We start from the raw sequence: 16,281 nt of genomic DNA on the forward strand, positions 1-16,281 counted from the left end.
GGCTGCATATTTTTTCTGTCTAGCACACTGAAAATCTCGTGCCAATTCTTTCTGGCCTGCCAAGTTTCAAAAGAGAGATCAGTCACGAGTCTTATAGGTCTCCCTTTATATGTGAGGGCACGTTTACCCCTTGCTGCTTTCAGAATTTTCTCTTTATCCTTGTATTTTGCCAGTTTCACTATGATATGTCGTGCAGAAGATCGATTCAAGTTACGTCTGAAGGGAGTTCTCTGTGCCTCTTGGATTTCAATGCCTTTTTCCTTCCCCACTTCAGGGAAGTTCTCAGCTATTATTTCTTCAAGTACCCCTTCAGCACCTTTCCCTCTCTCTTCCTCCTCTGGGATACCAATTATGCGTATATTATTTCTTTTTAGTGTATCACTTAGTTCTCTAATTTTCCCCTCATACTCCTCGATTTTTTTTATCTCTCTTTTTCTCAGCTTCCTCTTTTTCCATAACTTTATCTTCTAGTTCACCTATTCTCTCCTCTGCCTCTTCAATCCGAGCCGTGGTGGTTTCCATTTTGTTATGCATTTCGTTTAAAGCGTTTTTCAGCTCCTCGTGACTGTTCCTTAGTCCCTTGATCTCTGTAGCAAGAGATTCTCTGCTGTCAGCTATACTGTTTTCAAGCCCAGCGATTAATTTTATGACTATTATTCTAAATTCACTTTCTGTTATATTATTTAAATCCTTTTTGATCAGCTCATTAGCTGTTGTTATTTCCTGGAGATTCTTCTGAGGGGAGTTCTTCCGCTTGGTCATTTTGGATAGTCCCTGGCGTGGTGAGGACCTGCAGGGCACTTCCCCTGTGCTGTGATGTATAACTGGAGTTGGTGGGCGGAGCCGCAGTCAGACCTGATGTCTGCCCCCAGCCCACCGCTGGGGCCACAGTCAGACTGGTGCTTGCCTTCTCTTCCCCTCTCCTAGGGGCAGGATTCACTGTGGGGTGGGGTGGCCTGTCTGGGCTACTTGCACACTGCCAGGCTTGTGATGCTGGGGATCTGGCGTCTTAGCTGGGGTGGGTAGGCAAGGTGCACAGGGGCAGGAGGGGCAGGCTTAGCTTGCTTCTCCTTAGGTGATCCACTTCAGGAGGGGCCCTGTGGCAGCAGGAGGGAGTCAGATCCGCTGCCGGAGGTTTGGCTCCGCAGAAGCACAGAGTTGGGTGTTTTCACGGAGCCAGCAAGTTCCCTGGCAGGAACTGGTTCTCTTTGGGATTTTGGCTGGGGGATGGGCGGGGGAGATGGCGCTGGTGAGTGCCTTTGTTCCCCACCAAACTGAGCTCTGTCGTCAGGGTGCTCAGCAGCTCTCCTTCCCTTTGTCCTCCAGCCTTCCCGCTTTCTGAGCAGAGCTGTTAACTTATGACCTCCCAGCCGCTAAGTCGCGCTTGCTGTCAGAACACAGTCCGTCAGGCCCCTCCGCTTTTTGCAAGCCAGACTCGGGGGCTCTGCTTGGCCGGCGAGCCGCCCCTCCGCCCCGGCTCCCTCCCGCCAGTCCGTGGAGCGCGCACCGCCTCACCGCCCTTCCTACCCTCTTCCGTGGGCCTCTAGTCTGCGCTTGGCTCCGGCGACTCCATTCTGCTAATCCTCTGGTGGTTTTCTGGGTTATTTAGGCAGGTGTAGGTGGAATCTAAGTGATCAGTAGGACGCGCGGTGAGCCCAGCGTCCTCCTACGCCGCCATCTTCCCCAGTCAGCCTCCCTTGACATTTTAAGGAGTAGAGGAGACCATGGCCTGTTATGAATTCTCACCGAGGATGAGTCAAAAACAAGTTCTCATGCAGAACTCTGGTGCAACTTGCAGCTATTGTTCTATAGTAAGCCATAAATGGCTGTGAAAGGCAATGGTATAAATTTTATTTATTTATTCATTTTTACATTTTTATTCAAATTCAAGTTAGTTAACATACAGCGTAATAATAGTTTCAGGTGTACAATGTAGTGATTCATTACTTGCATATATCACCTGGTGTTCATCACAACCAGTGCACTCCTTAATCCCCATTGCCTATATAGCCATCCCCCCCTCCTCTGGTAACCATCAGTTTGTTCTCTATTGTTAAGAGTCTTAAACTTTAAATTTTAAGTCAACCTTAAAGAAAACTATTAGAATATATGGTCTCATGAGATAATGTTATCCAGTATCTGTTGGCTTGTATGCTCTGTCTTGATCTGGAGAACAAATTTATAGTTCACCAAACATTTTTTTGTACTACCCCATTACTCAAGAATCATCTTTCAAAAAAATGACCACATATATCATTTAGAAATATTAACCTGAAACTGTATCCAGTAACCATTGCTTAAACAATGCTTAAAGTGTTTAAGCAATACTTGCTTAATGAAAATATATTTCTTATTGTTAGTGATGCCTCCTCTTTTTTTTTTTTTTTTTCAACGTTTATTTATTTTGGGGACAGAGAGAGACAGAGCATGAACGGGGGAGGGGCAGAGAGAGAGGGAGACACAGAATCGGAAACAGGCTCCAGGCTCTGAGCCATCAGCCCAGAGCCTGACGCGGGGCTCGAACTCACGGAGCGTGAGATCGTGACCTGGCTGAAGTCGGACGCTTAACCGACTGCACCACCCAGGTGCTCCGTGATGCCTCCTCTTAATATGTGTTTATCAGACCGTCACTGAATTTAATGGTTATAGACCAATGGCATTCTGTAACTGTCAGAATGTGCTTATTACTTTCTGGTATTATATATCAGGGAGCTATCTCACACTAAGGATGTGGTAGGGTCCCCACCCCAGGGGAAAAAAAAAAGAAAGAAAAAAAGAAAAAAAAAAACCTCAAGATACCCTGGCTATGCACATACATGACAACATCCTTCATGAACTTATAACATGAGACCACTTAATCAGACTACATGTTTGTGTATGTTACCATATATGAGAGACAAAGAAGTAGAAAATACATATAAAAAACTACACCACGTGGCATTCAGCTCTGTTCTTTGGGTACGAATCCAACTGAGCAGTGCCAGCAGGAATAAAGTTGCTTCCTGGAAAAAAAAGCCTCAGTGTCATGACTCTCTGTGCGAGAATCCTGCTACAAGGAAATTAGTGTAGTGATCAAAGTTTTACATTTTAATTTTGAAAATAGAGTATTGATTATCTACTGTGATACATGTTATTATTTGCCTCATCTTCTTACATCTGAGTGAATTTTAAGTAATGGGTTATAAATTCAAGAGTCATTAATATTCATTTCACATGTTTTGCATATGATCCACTTCTCTGTGTCAATTCTAATTTTACTCAGATGAAGACTTATCTCCTCACTGAATACATGTTACTTTAAACTCACTCAACTGTAATATTCTTTCTTCAGAAGGATTTTTGATGTGTGTGTGTGTGTGTGTGTGTGTGTGTGTTTGCTTGTGTATTTTATGTATTGATATGTGATATTCAGGACTCATTATCAAGCATTTCCATCACATCTTTCAAGTCCTTCACCCTTTTACCCAGAATCACAGTTGATTTGTCTTATTCTTGTCTCTGCTGCTCATGTCATCTTAGCAGAGATTCTGAAAGCTTTTTTGGTGTCTAATCTAATAATAGTGATCTTTACTTTATTCCAATTTTTTTTTGGTGTTCCTCATTTGCCTTTATTTGAAATTAGCTTGGTTCATTAATGGCTTTTTTTATTATTTACTCCTATAGTATGGTATGAGTATTATTACTATTACTGCTCTTATTATTATTAACTGCTACTTCCCACTGGAATGTAAATTTCATGAGGGTAGGGATTTTGACAGCTATACAGTGAAGTTTAGGATAGAAGAGTCATTTAATACGTACTTGCTGAATGGAGATTGAGATACAATTATAGTAGCAATTGCAATGTTTATCATTTATCTAACTAAAAAAAATTAGAAAATGGCACTTCTGAGAAAGTGAATGTCAGAATACACAGTTCAGTTTCTTTTAAAAAATTGTTTTTAATGTTTATTTTTGAGAGACAGAGAGAGTGTATGAGCAGGGGAGGGGCAGAGAGAGAGAGACACACAGAATCCGAAGCAGGCTCCAGGCTCTGAGCTGTCAGCCCAGAGTCCGATGCGGGGCTCGAACCCACCAACTGTGAGATCATGACCTGAGCCGAAGTTGGATGTTTAGCTGACTGAGCCATCCAGGCACCCTCACAGTTCAGTTTCTAATCCTAAGAGATGAGAGACCAATTCACAGAGTTTTTATCCATTTCTTTCCCTTTTTGTGGGTATGGAAGATGATGAGGGGAAAATAAACTAATGTTCTGTCTTCCTAAGCTTTAAAAATTAATTGTGATTTACCCTTCTTCCACATACAGCTTGTATAAAGGAGAGCCAAGAGAGAGTTTCTGGAAAAACTGGTAGACTATACACAAAGCGTATCCTTTACAATTCCACTTTCTATTTTATGATTTACATGTAACAAAAGGTTTCTTTCTCAATAGATGCCCAATAAGTAATAGTGAATATGTGCTGAACACTTGCTAAATATAATACCTGAACGTTTTACATTTATTATCTCATTTAAACACAACAACAACCTTATGAAGTAGTTGTGTTATCATCAGTGCACAATGAGGCAAACGAGGCTTAGAGGCATTCATTTAGTATCCTGTTAAAGTCCCTGTAACAGGGACTTTACAGTGCTAGTAACTAACCATTGGTGACATTAGACTTTAAAGCAGTCTGATTCTTGAACCCAAGGTCTTCTTACCTGCTACACTAGAATCAATGAATTTGAGAATGAACAAATCTCTGAAAAGGCAATACTGAGTTTCTTTAATTTCTTTATGTCTCCGTTTATAGCATGGAACTAAAGCTATTAACCTTTAGTAAATGGTAATTGACTGACTGACTAAAAATAAATGGTGAATTCATGACCAGGAAAAGCAGAAGAATTAGCTGAATCAGTGGTTCTCTGAACATCATAATTTTTAGAATCATTGGAATAATAAAAGAAAAGAAAGAAAAGGGGCACCTGGGTGGCTCAGTTGGTTAAGCATCCAACTTTGGCTCAAGTCATGATCTCATAGTTCGTGAGACCATCAGTCTCGCTGCTGTCAGCACAGAGCCTGCTTCCAATCCTCTGTCCCCCTCTCTTTCTGTCCCTTACCCATCTCTCTCTCTCTGTCAAAATTAAATAAATAAAACATTAAATAAATAAATTATATATATTTAGAAAGGCCTCCTTATTTATTTTCTTTTAAATTTTTGGGGGCGCCTGGGTGGCGCAGTCGGTTAAGCCTCCGACTTCAGCCAGGTCACGATCTCGCGGTCCGTGAGTTCGAGCCCCGCGTCAGGCTCTGGGCTGATGGCTCAGAGCCTGGAGCCTGTTTCCGATTCTGTGTCTCCCTCTCTCTCTGCCCCTCCCCCGTTCATGCTCTGTCTCTGTCTGTCCCATAAATAAATAAAAACGTTGAAAAAAAAATTAAATTTTTGTTTAAAGTTTATTTTTGAGACAGAGAGAGACCTAGCATGAACAGGGGAGGGTCAGAGAGAGAGGGAGACACAGAATCCAAAGCAGGCTCCAGGCTCTGAGCTGTCCTCACAAAGCCCGTTGCGGGGCTTGAACTCACGGACCGTGAGATCATGACCTGAGCTGAAGTTGGACCCTTAACCGACAGAGCCACCCAGGCGCCCCGAGGCCTCCTTATTTAAAACAAAACAAAAAACAAAACAAAACAAAAAAACACACATTCTTAGGCACCACCCCTGAATAGTCTCATTCTGTTATTCAGGGGTGTGGTTCAGAAATTTGCACTTTTAAATGAAGCCCCTCAAACCTTTCCTATGCTTAGGTAGGTCTGATGCTACCGATTTATTATTTCTTAAATTTTTTTTAAGTTTAGTGCAACTGGGGGAAGGGCAGAGAACAAGGGAGAGAGAAAATATCAAGCAGCTCTTTGCTGCCAGTGCAGAGCCTAATGTGGGGCTTGAAAACGTGAAATCCTGACCTGAGCCAAAACTAAGAGTTGGATGCTTAACCGACTGAGCCACCTAGGTGCCCCATCAAACCCCTGATTTAGTCACACTCACCTCTTGTCACAGTAAACTCATCTATATCATCTCTTCCCTTTGTACAATCAGTCTCATCATGGCCTTCACTCTATTTATGTCCTTCCTGGAATGCAGAATGAAGCATGGTTCTCTCCCCACCAGGCCCAGGAAAACATGAAGACCCTTCAGTGGGCATGTCCAAACCCTCTATTGAGGCTGTGTAATACTATGGACAGACCTCAGTGTGGATGACACTTTACTACTTTCTGGCCATGCGGCCCTTGTGCAAAGGGGTGTTTCCATTCTGAGTCTAACTTTATTAGGGGTATTGGAAATAAAAATAGTCACCTGTATAGGTGATGTGAGGATAAATGACAAATATGAGTACTTGATCTGACCTAAATTAATGCCTCTTCCCTTTGCTCTCTGACCCTCTATGTTTTACTGTGCTCCAGCAAACTAATATGAGGTCACACAGTAAGAATGCATTTTAGGAGCTGAAACCAAACTGAAGAATATAGAAAGCTGTCATCCATATGCTCACATCCCTTGAAAAGTGGTCCACAGACTCTCAGAAATGAAGAAACAAGATTTATAAAGTATTTCTCTGGTATACAGTTCTCTACTTCTGGTCATTCATACCCCTGACAAATCACCTTCATCAGGACCCCTCGACTAGACTGACTGATCTTCAGAGTAGAACGATCCTATTCTCTGACATTAGCAAAACCTGGAGTTGAACCTCAGGCATGCTTTTATTAAGTGATCTTTTTTGAGATCCAGTTTCCTTATCTATAAGATGGTGTTTTAATATCAAATATAAGTCAAACTTATTGACTTCTGCATGTTAAATGACATAATGCACAAACCTGACAAAGAAGATACTTAATAATAACTTTAAAAGTTACAAAGTTCTCATAATCAGGGAAATACAAATCAAAACCACTTCACACTGGTCAGAGTGGCTAAAATTAACAACTCAGGAAACTACAAATGCTGGCAAGGATGTGAGGAAATGGGAACCCTCTCACACTGTTGGTGGGACTGCAAACTGGTGCAGCCACTCTGGAAAATAGTGTGAAGGTCCCTCAAAAAATTAAAAATAGAACTACCCTATGACCCAGCAATAGCACTACTAGGAATTTATCCAAGGGATGCAAGAATGCTGATGCATAGGGGCACGTGTTCCCCAATGTTTATAGCAATACTTTCAACAATAGCCAAATTATGGAAAGAGCCTAAATGTCTATCAACTGATGAATGGATAAAGATGTGGTTTATATGTACAATGGAATACTACTTGGCAATGAGAAAGAATGAAATCATGCCATTTGCAGCAATGTGGATGGAACTGGAAGGTATTATGCTGAGTGAAATAAGTTAGTCAGAGAAGGACAGATATCATATGTTTTCACTCATATGTGGCTCTGGAGAAACTTAACAGAAGACTGTGGGGAAAGGAAAGGGGAAAAATAGTTACAAACAGAGAGGGAGGGAGGCAAACTGTAAGAGACTCTTAAATACGGAGAATAAACTGAGGGTTGATGGGAGAAAGGGCAAGGGAACGGGGAAAATGGGTGATGGGCATTGAGAAGGGCACTTGTTGGGATGAACACTGGGCACTGAGGAGGGCACTTGTTGGGATGGGTATTGTACGTAAGTGATGAATCTACTCCAAAAACCAAGAACACACTTTAAACCCTGTATGTTAGCCAATTTGACAATAAGTTATATTAAAAAAAAAGTTACTGGGTTTTTACTATTCATTGGTACAACTCAAGACTCAAAGAAATCACTAGGCAAGATAAGCCTGGTCACAGCCATACCTGGGACTTAATTTTCAGATTGAATTGCTCTTCTCAAATGTAAGAGTGTTAAGAGAGAGAGACTATCAAGAGAGACACTGTAATAAATGGTCAACGATGAATTCTACTGCCCTGAAAAGAGGGTGGCCTACAAAGGGGGTCCCTTGCAGAGACACGAAGTTAGATATTCCTGACAGCATAAGGTGGGTGAGGAACAAAATGCAGGCTGATGACCTAGCGCTTGGTGAGGGATGGTGTGAGCAGTAGCAGGGGCGGTCAGGGAGTGGGAGGCGATCGGTCTCATCCGGCTTTTTTAGGCCACAGTGAACTGGTGGATTTTATTATGTGTTTGATGGAAGCCATTTAAGAGTTTATGAGTTCACTTTGGCTCATAGAACTGTTTGGAAGGGAGCAGGAGCGAGGGTAGGGAGGGAGGTAAGTTTGGAGACTACTTCAGTGGTCTGTGAGGGCAAAAATGGTGGCTCAGATGAAGTGTCTCATCAGCTGCCTCTCCATTGTTCTCCCTGCACTTTACTCCTCCCATGGTTTTACTCAGTTATCCTCTCTGGGAACCTACCGAAACTCCTACCTCTAAGATCTGACCACAGATAAGGAGAGCCTGTGCCTGGCATTTTAACCTCTTGCCAGATCACTGATCATTGGTAAGTGTCTGTCCTCTCCTCCTCGCTTCTGGTTGCCTTGGGTTGAACTCCCTGTGCTTCCTTAAGGAACAATCTGACATGTTATACAGAGCCATGTGGGAGTTTAGAGCAGAAAGTGTTCCTTTTATCTCATGATACCTGTGCAGTTGAGGGGACATGGATATCCTCCAACAATGTTGCCATCTAACACGCTGGGGGAAAAAAAAAAAAAATTCCACCATGGAGAAATTGCAGGTTAGTTGAGAGATGAGAATAAATGCTTCAGGGGAAAGGGAGGGAGAAGAAAAAGGAGGAAGAGAGAGGGGCGGAATAACATAGAGCTTGACTGGTAGGTGGATGCAATTCTAGCGTGCTGTTAGGATTGTGTCTCTTGAACTCAAATGTGCATGTGAATACCCTGGGTTCTCATGGGAAAGTAGGTTCTATGTCAGCAGATATGGGACAGGGCAGAGATGTTCCATTACTTACAAGCTCTCTCATGCTATAAATGCCCTTGGTCTGTGGAGCACCCTGAGTAAGGAGGCCCTTGTGCACATGTCTAAGCAGGCACTCACTCAGCAGGGTTGTGCTTCAGGTCCTCTCTCACACAGGTGTTCTGTGAAGAGAGCTCTGCAGGGTGCAGTGATAATGGGAGAGCAGAGGTACACTGGAGCAATGACAATTGTTTCATTCATCATCAATGTATGTTTTATTGTAGTGGAAGTTGAAACAGGTGCAGAAATCTAACATGGGCTTTGGTTACACAGTTTTTAGGAAAATGAAATTCTCCAGTTACTCTCTCCCCTCCAGTCAGTGAGGTGAGTAGCAGTTCAGAGCAGGGAAAAAAAATCAATTGGAGAAGGGTACAGATTTCTTCAGATTTTTTCTTATAATATGCAAAGGAAAACCTTTAACAAGAGTTGATAGTGGAGAAGAGATATTACCAGTGAAAATAAAAGTGATTTAAATTTAAGTTTCTATATCAGGTGAAGGTTAAAGATATTAAAAGTTAAAGGATTACTGTTTGACAATAATCTTAGAGCTAGCTCCCAACTCTTTCAATCCTAATGTTCTCAGTCACAAATTTAGCCCTGTCCTTCTGAATTAATCCTGGATTCTTTATCAGCCCTATTACTTGGTTCATATATAGTCACCTGGATAGAACTTCAAGAATGCCCTTTTTTTTGGTTGTTATTTTTATATGCAGAAATGTGTGCCAAAAAGAAGAAAATGTTAGAAATAAATTCCCATGGTAGGTGTGGTTTCTTAAAGAAAGAAACAATGAGATTATATATATATATATGAAGCTCTCTAGAGTTTGGGAAAAGAGACATATCCATATTTATAGTTCATCCATGTGGCTCACAGTTCGGTTTACTGAATCGTAGATTATCAAATCTGTGGCTTACCAAGGAGGACGACAGCTGGAAAACTACCCCAACATACTTCAGAAAAACTAAAGAGAACCTTCATTGTGTCATCCAAAGCTTAGTGGTTTTCAAGGATGTTAAGTTTGTTATTGATTCCCTGGCAGTCTGCTGGGTAGTGGTTTTAAGTGTTTGATCTCTGAATCTCCGGTTTTCATTGAAAAAACTTAATTACCCTTGTTTTTTAAACTATCTTCCCAGCTAGCATAGTTACTTGTGGAAATTGGAACTACGTGGGTGATATTTATTGGATAACCTGTCTCTGAGTCATAGACATTCTACTTTGGGACATCAGCCCACAGGTCTCCTCTGTCCTCCACAGGGTCCTTCTGTGGCTTTTGCATTCTGTTTGATGTCCAATTATGTTCTCCTTTGAAGTGGCTCGTCAATCTTCACCACGTTGTGAGTTGACTTACTACTCTGCTGTGTGTTCATGGCCCTGACAGTCATTGCTATTTCAGTAATTTTGTACCTGTCATCTTCTCAGATCAGGGGATCACCTCTCCCCACTGCTTCTATTGCTACCACTGCTGCTCCGGCTAAAGTCTAGGCTCTTCTTCTCCTGGCCAGCTTAATGACTCATTTTTCAAGTTCCCCAAATGGGGTATCTATACATTCTTCATTTCCTACACATCCTCAGTGTAACAACTATAACATTTCATGTCACTATCATAAACAGTATTTTTTTTTTCCAATTCTCTGCCTTGCATAGAACTGTGACCATGTTTCTCACAACCTAGTTGTAGAAGAGCAAGACCTTTGCTGGGTTCCTTGGACTTTCCCTGCCTCCACCCTACATTGGGCTGCCTCACCTCTGGCCTTTGTCACTCTAGCTTTTGGTTTCCTCTTTTGTCTGGTATATCGAGTTAGCTCATTCTGATGAACACAAGTAGTAACAATTTTAAAATTGCACTTTGTCTAAAACTTCTGGCTATTCAGTAAGGGTTCTGAATTCCCTCTCTGTCTGCCCTGTTACCAGAACCAGAAATCTCTGAGGGTTTTTTTTTTTTCTTTTTTAATATTTGAAGTATTGTTTTGCCCAATGATGTGAAGTCTCAAGCATGAATGTGGAAAGGCGATCTATTTAAAAGCCAGGACCTTTACATGAAACATTCCCGAAAAAGATAAGAAAAGGGGTCTAACTTTGGACTTTTCTTATCAAAGGAACATTCCTTACAGCTTGGCTTCCCATGTAAATGGGAACTTGTCAGGCCAAGAAAAATGATTAATATGCCCAAGAATATAATTTCTTATTATATGTTACAACATTGGCATCTCGTAATAAATAATTTAGGCTCAAATAGCCAGTGAGTATCCTAAGGCTGATATACATTACGGCAGTGAAGAAATACTTTGTGGTAAAGCAGAAGTTCAAAGAGAACCATGGTGAAACTGTGCAAGGTATAATGGTTGGTTTTGAAGATCTCTGTGAAAGCACCCTGCATAACACCAGCCCCAGCCTGGCAGCCAAAGGTAGAGAGTTACTAAAATGCTTTGCCTTCTGTGGCAGTGAAGGACTTTTGATCACCGTGCAGTCTCTCTAGGCCATTATTTGGAAAAATCAGCAACTAGAGGAAATGTAGAGTTTCTGAGAGTCATGCCCACTGAATTGCTATCAGGAAGAAAGGGATATTGGTTTTCTTTTACAACATTAAAAAAAATTCATAGTTGCCAAAATGTGACCTGAATCTAGGAAGGCTTGTGTATTTACATCTGTGTATGTGTGTGTGAGGGTAGAGGATCAAAGCATATGTTTTTTTATCACCCTATACCATTCTTATATGTGTGTGTATATATATATGTGTATGTATATATGACACACAGTTGTTGGTGCTGTATCCTTTAGAGCACTGAATCCCTCCTTTTCGTTACATAGCTACTCTTTTTACATTAGCTTAGATTTAGATTAGACTCCCAAATCCCTGAACTATATAATTTATATTTATTTATTCATTTCAGTTTCAAGTTTTTATTTAAATTCTAGTTAGTTAACACATAGTGTCACATTAGTTTCTCGTGTAGAATTTAGTGATTCATCACTTACATATAACACCCAGTGTTTATCACAAGTGCCCTCCTTAATGCCCATCACCCAATTAACCCATCCCCCACCCACCTCCCTCCAGCAACCCTCAGTTTTTTTCCCTATAGTTGTCCGCTTGATGGTTTGCCTCTCTCTCTCTCTCTCTCTCTCTCTCTCTTTTTTGCCCTGTTTATCTGTTTCATTTCTTAAATTCCACATATGGTATTTGTCTTTCTCTGACTGGCTTATTGCACTCAGCATAATACACTTTAGCTCCATTCATGTTGTTGCAAATGTCAAGATTTCATTCTTTTTGATGGCTAGGTAATATTCCATTGTGTATATGTACCACAGTTTATCCATTCACCAGTCAATAGACATTTGGGATCTTCCCATAATTTGACTATTGTTAACACTACTATAAATATCAGGGTGCATGTGTCACTTCAAATCAGTATTTTTGTATCCTTTGGATCAACACCTACTAGTGTAGTTGCTGGATCATAGGGTAGTTCTGGTTTTAACTTTTTGAGAAATCTCCATACTGTTTTCCAGAGTAGCTGCACCAGTTTGCATTTCCACCAAAAGTGCAAAAGGGCTCCTCTTTCTCTGCATCCTCACCAATACCTGTTGTTTCCTCTGTTGTTAATTTTAGCCATTCTGACAAGTGTGACGTGATATCTCATCATGGTTTTGATTTGCATTTCCCTGAAGATGAGTGATGTTGAGCATCTTTACATGTGTCTGTGAGACATCTGGATGCCTTCTTTGGAAAAATGTTTATTCATGTCTTCTGCCCATTTCTTAACTAGATTATTTGTTTTTTTTGGGGGGGGGAGTGTGGTGTTGAGTTTCATAAGTTCTTTATAGATTTTGGAAACTAACCCTTTATCAGACATGTCATTTGCAAATATTTTCTCCCATTCTGTCAGTTGCCTTTTAGTTTTATTGGTTGTTTCCTTTGTTTGCTTTTGTTTCCCTTGCCTCTGATAAAGTGTCTAGTAAGAAGTCACTATGACTGAGGTCAAGGAGGTTACTGCCACTGTTCCTCTAGGATTTTGATAGTTTCCTGTCTCACTTTTAGGTATTTCATCCATTTTGAATATATTTTTGTGTATAAAAATCTAAGAAAGTGGTCCAGTTTCATTCTTCTGCATGTCAGTGTCCAGCTTTCCCATCACTATTTGTTGAATATCCAACGGATATTCTTTCCCGCTTGGTCAGAGAGTAGTTGGCCATATAGTTGTGTGTCCATTTCTAGGTTTTCTATCCTGAAATACATAATTTAGAAAAAAAGTGTAGTTGTTTCCTTAAAAGTGATTTTTTAAATGGAATCACAAATCTGAAAAAGACAAAACTATGGACACAATTAAGGATAACATTAAAAACAAATCACAGAGTCATAAATAGGTGAACATAAGAGGATGCTTAGAGAGGAAACCCTCCCCACTACAGGTTAGGAAAAATGAGATTCAACGTGATGAGAAAACTTACCTAAGGAACTTGAATCAGTTACATATTGTTATTGGTAAAAAAAAAAAAAAAAAAAAAAGACAGAATTCAGGATCATTTGACAGAAAAATCAATGCATCTCCAGAAATACTCATTTAACAGCTATTTATTGAACATATACGAGAGAATTTTCAAGGAAGTGGTGGTATATTAGGGCACATATTAAGAAGTAAATCATGAATCACAATAAAAAATTCAAGTAAAAAATTACTTAAACACTTTTATTTATGTACAGTACTTAAACAGTTCAGGAGAGGCATGTCTGGTAACACAACCAATTTGGAGGTATATCTCTTAGATTAAAAAAATGTTACTAAGAAGTAGCTCTCCTAAAAAGTATCACATTCAGTACTCACAAAATCAGTTTCACTTACATTTAGAAGGGTAGTACAAATAATACTCAGGTCACTAGTGGACATGATATTTCTGAAGTATGCTGAAGAAAATGTCCAATTAGTACAAATTAGTCTACTGATAATAAAGCAATAATAAAGAAAAAGAACAGGTAAATTGAATTTTTTCTATCTGTAAGCTATCACCATGGAGAAGTATATGGTGCTAAAAATTATATCTAAAATTTTCTCCAACTAGGTAGTGTCCAGCAAGAGTAGAATATAAATAAATGTTGCTGAGTGATAATTATGGTATTAATCTAATGATCCTTTGATGTTTAGACTATAGATACAAAGTAATTATTTCTACAGTTCAGCAGTATAAATATTCATATAAACATTTCTACATTACCTCATGGAATTCTGACCTTATGGAACAATGTTATTAAAAAAAAAGAGAAAAAAACATTGCATCATAGAAAATTTTTAGTAGAAAAGAATTAAAATACTTTCCCTCTTAGGTTACTTAGGAGGCTCAGTCAGTTGAGCATCCCACTCTTGATTGCCACACAAAGTCATGATCCCAGGGTCATGAGATCGAGTGCCATGTCAGGCCTCACACTGAGTGGAGCCTGCTTAAGATTCTCTCTCTCTTCCTCTGCCACTCTCCCCCACTCATGTGCTCTCTCTCTCTCTCTCTCTCTAAAATAAAAAAAAAAAGATAAAAAACATTCTTTTCATATCATAGGTTGTTAAAATGAAGGGACAGAAAATTCTCACCTCTCAGGGCTTACTAAGTATGGGCAAAGTTCAATTCTTAGTGTTATCTTCAAAGAGCTAGTAATCAGAAAGAATACTGTACTTTCACAAAAACAATAGTACTTTTCTAGACATAACAGTCCAGACATCCATTGTGTCTTGATTAAATGAAGTCATAATATGTATCATTATGTATGAATATATGTATACATTATAACTTAAATATGTCAGGGTAGAGTAGCCTAAACAGTTGTAAGCACAAAGGTGTATGTTACAATAATAACCTCCTGTTACACTAAATGCCACCTTCTCACTAAATGCCCCACAGCAGCACAATTTCTGGAAATACAAAAGCCGCCCTCTCCTCAGTGAGGATCTCTAGGGCAAATAATATGATCTTCAGGGTGGCCAGGGGACCCCTCATTTTTGCTACCACACAGTCGTTCCTTTCAATGTCTTTATCTTTCCTAGGCTCACCCTGATACTCCCCAAATTATCCAATGTGTGTATCAGCTGCAAAGTCATGGGCTCTGCTTTTGAAAAGTGAAATTTTCTGATACCTAAACTTCTCTAACATCGCCCTTTTAGATAAAACTAATCCTGCTAGATTTCATGGTGGACCTTGGAGATAGGTGTTCTGAGCAGTTGGTCAGGTTCATTCATCAACTTACTGAGCTGCCCTGCAGCTCTACATTGCTTGTGGCATTCCAGTTCCTTCTCCAACAAAATTAAAGATTCCTTCAATCTGACATATTCTTTAGGAGCAGCCGACTGAGCTGGCCAAACATAGTCCTAAATTGTTGGAACAAGAATTGTTATTACTGAGCTTCCTTGTGGGATTTCATTTGATTAAATGATTGCATGGATAAGAGGGAAGCTGTTCTCAAAAACCTTAATATTTATCCCTCTTCAGTGTCATGAATAGTATTTCATTGCTCTACTGAGGGAACTGTTTTGTTTTGTTTTGTTTTGCTTTCCTGAGGGAACTACTACTAAAGTGTGTCATCTCAAATTGTCACCTCATAGGAATTGGTTAAATGCATATGAAAAATCAGTAAGTAAGCCAAGATTGGAAGGGTTCACATTTGAAAGAGAGAAAACATGCATTTGCTTTTAAGAAAGATTTAAAACTACATACGGAGATTTTTGGTGTGGAAGAAAGCATCTATGAAGATAACCACGATTTTCATAGTAAAACTGGCAATAAAGTCCTATACATATATTTAGAAAGGAAACAGAGCAACTCAGATAAGTAGCATGAATATCTGGTTGGCAACATGTCCATAATGGGATTATAAGCACAATTAGAGTCTGATCCTCTGTTTAATTAATACATTCATCCATCTGAAATTCAAAAAAAGTGGGAAATAAATAGAATACAAACTAAATTATTTTTATTTATGTAAACAGTGGTACTGAGGATTTAAAAGGGAATACTTCTTTATTTATTTTTTTTTAATTTTTTTTTCAACGTTTATTTATTTTTGGGACAGAGAGAGACAGAGCATGAACGGGGGAGGGGCAGAGAGAGAGGGAGACACAGAATCGGAAACAGGCTCCAGGCTCTGAGCCATCAGCCCAGAGCCCGACGCAGGGCTCGAACTCACGGACCGCGAGATCGTGACCTGGCTGAAGTCACGCTTAACCGCTGAAGACGCTTAACCCACTGCGCCACCCAGGCGCCCCGGGAATACTTCTTTAAACGTTGCAAACGTTTTCTTTCTACCCACTCTCGTGTCGGTAAGATGAATCTCTGTTCCAGACTTTGATGCTCAATAGTACTTCTGTTTTCCAGAGT

At 40.1% G+C, this 16,281-nt stretch overlaps 1 protein-coding gene across 1 annotated transcript in view; it reads right to left on the reverse strand.

Moving 5' to 3' along the window:
* Positions 1 to 1,999, reverse strand: part of DEFB113 (defensin beta 113) — a 10,872-nt gene extending 8,873 nt beyond the window's left edge. Inside the window, exon 1 of the mRNA XM_040473125.1 lies at positions 1,961 to 1,999. Within this exon, the coding sequence (XP_040329059.1) occupies positions 1,961 to 1,999 (39 nt within the window). The remainder of the gene's footprint in view (positions 1 to 1,960) is intronic.
* Between the last annotated feature and the right edge of the window lie 14,282 nt (positions 2,000 to 16,281).

The sequence above is a fragment of the Herpailurus yagouaroundi genome, unplaced genomic scaffold (genome assembly GCF_014898765.1).
Source record: "Herpailurus yagouaroundi ecotype Mexico unplaced genomic scaffold, PumYag 139, whole genome shotgun sequence".
Taxonomy (NCBI): domain Eukaryota; kingdom Metazoa; phylum Chordata; class Mammalia; order Carnivora; family Felidae; genus Herpailurus; species Herpailurus yagouaroundi.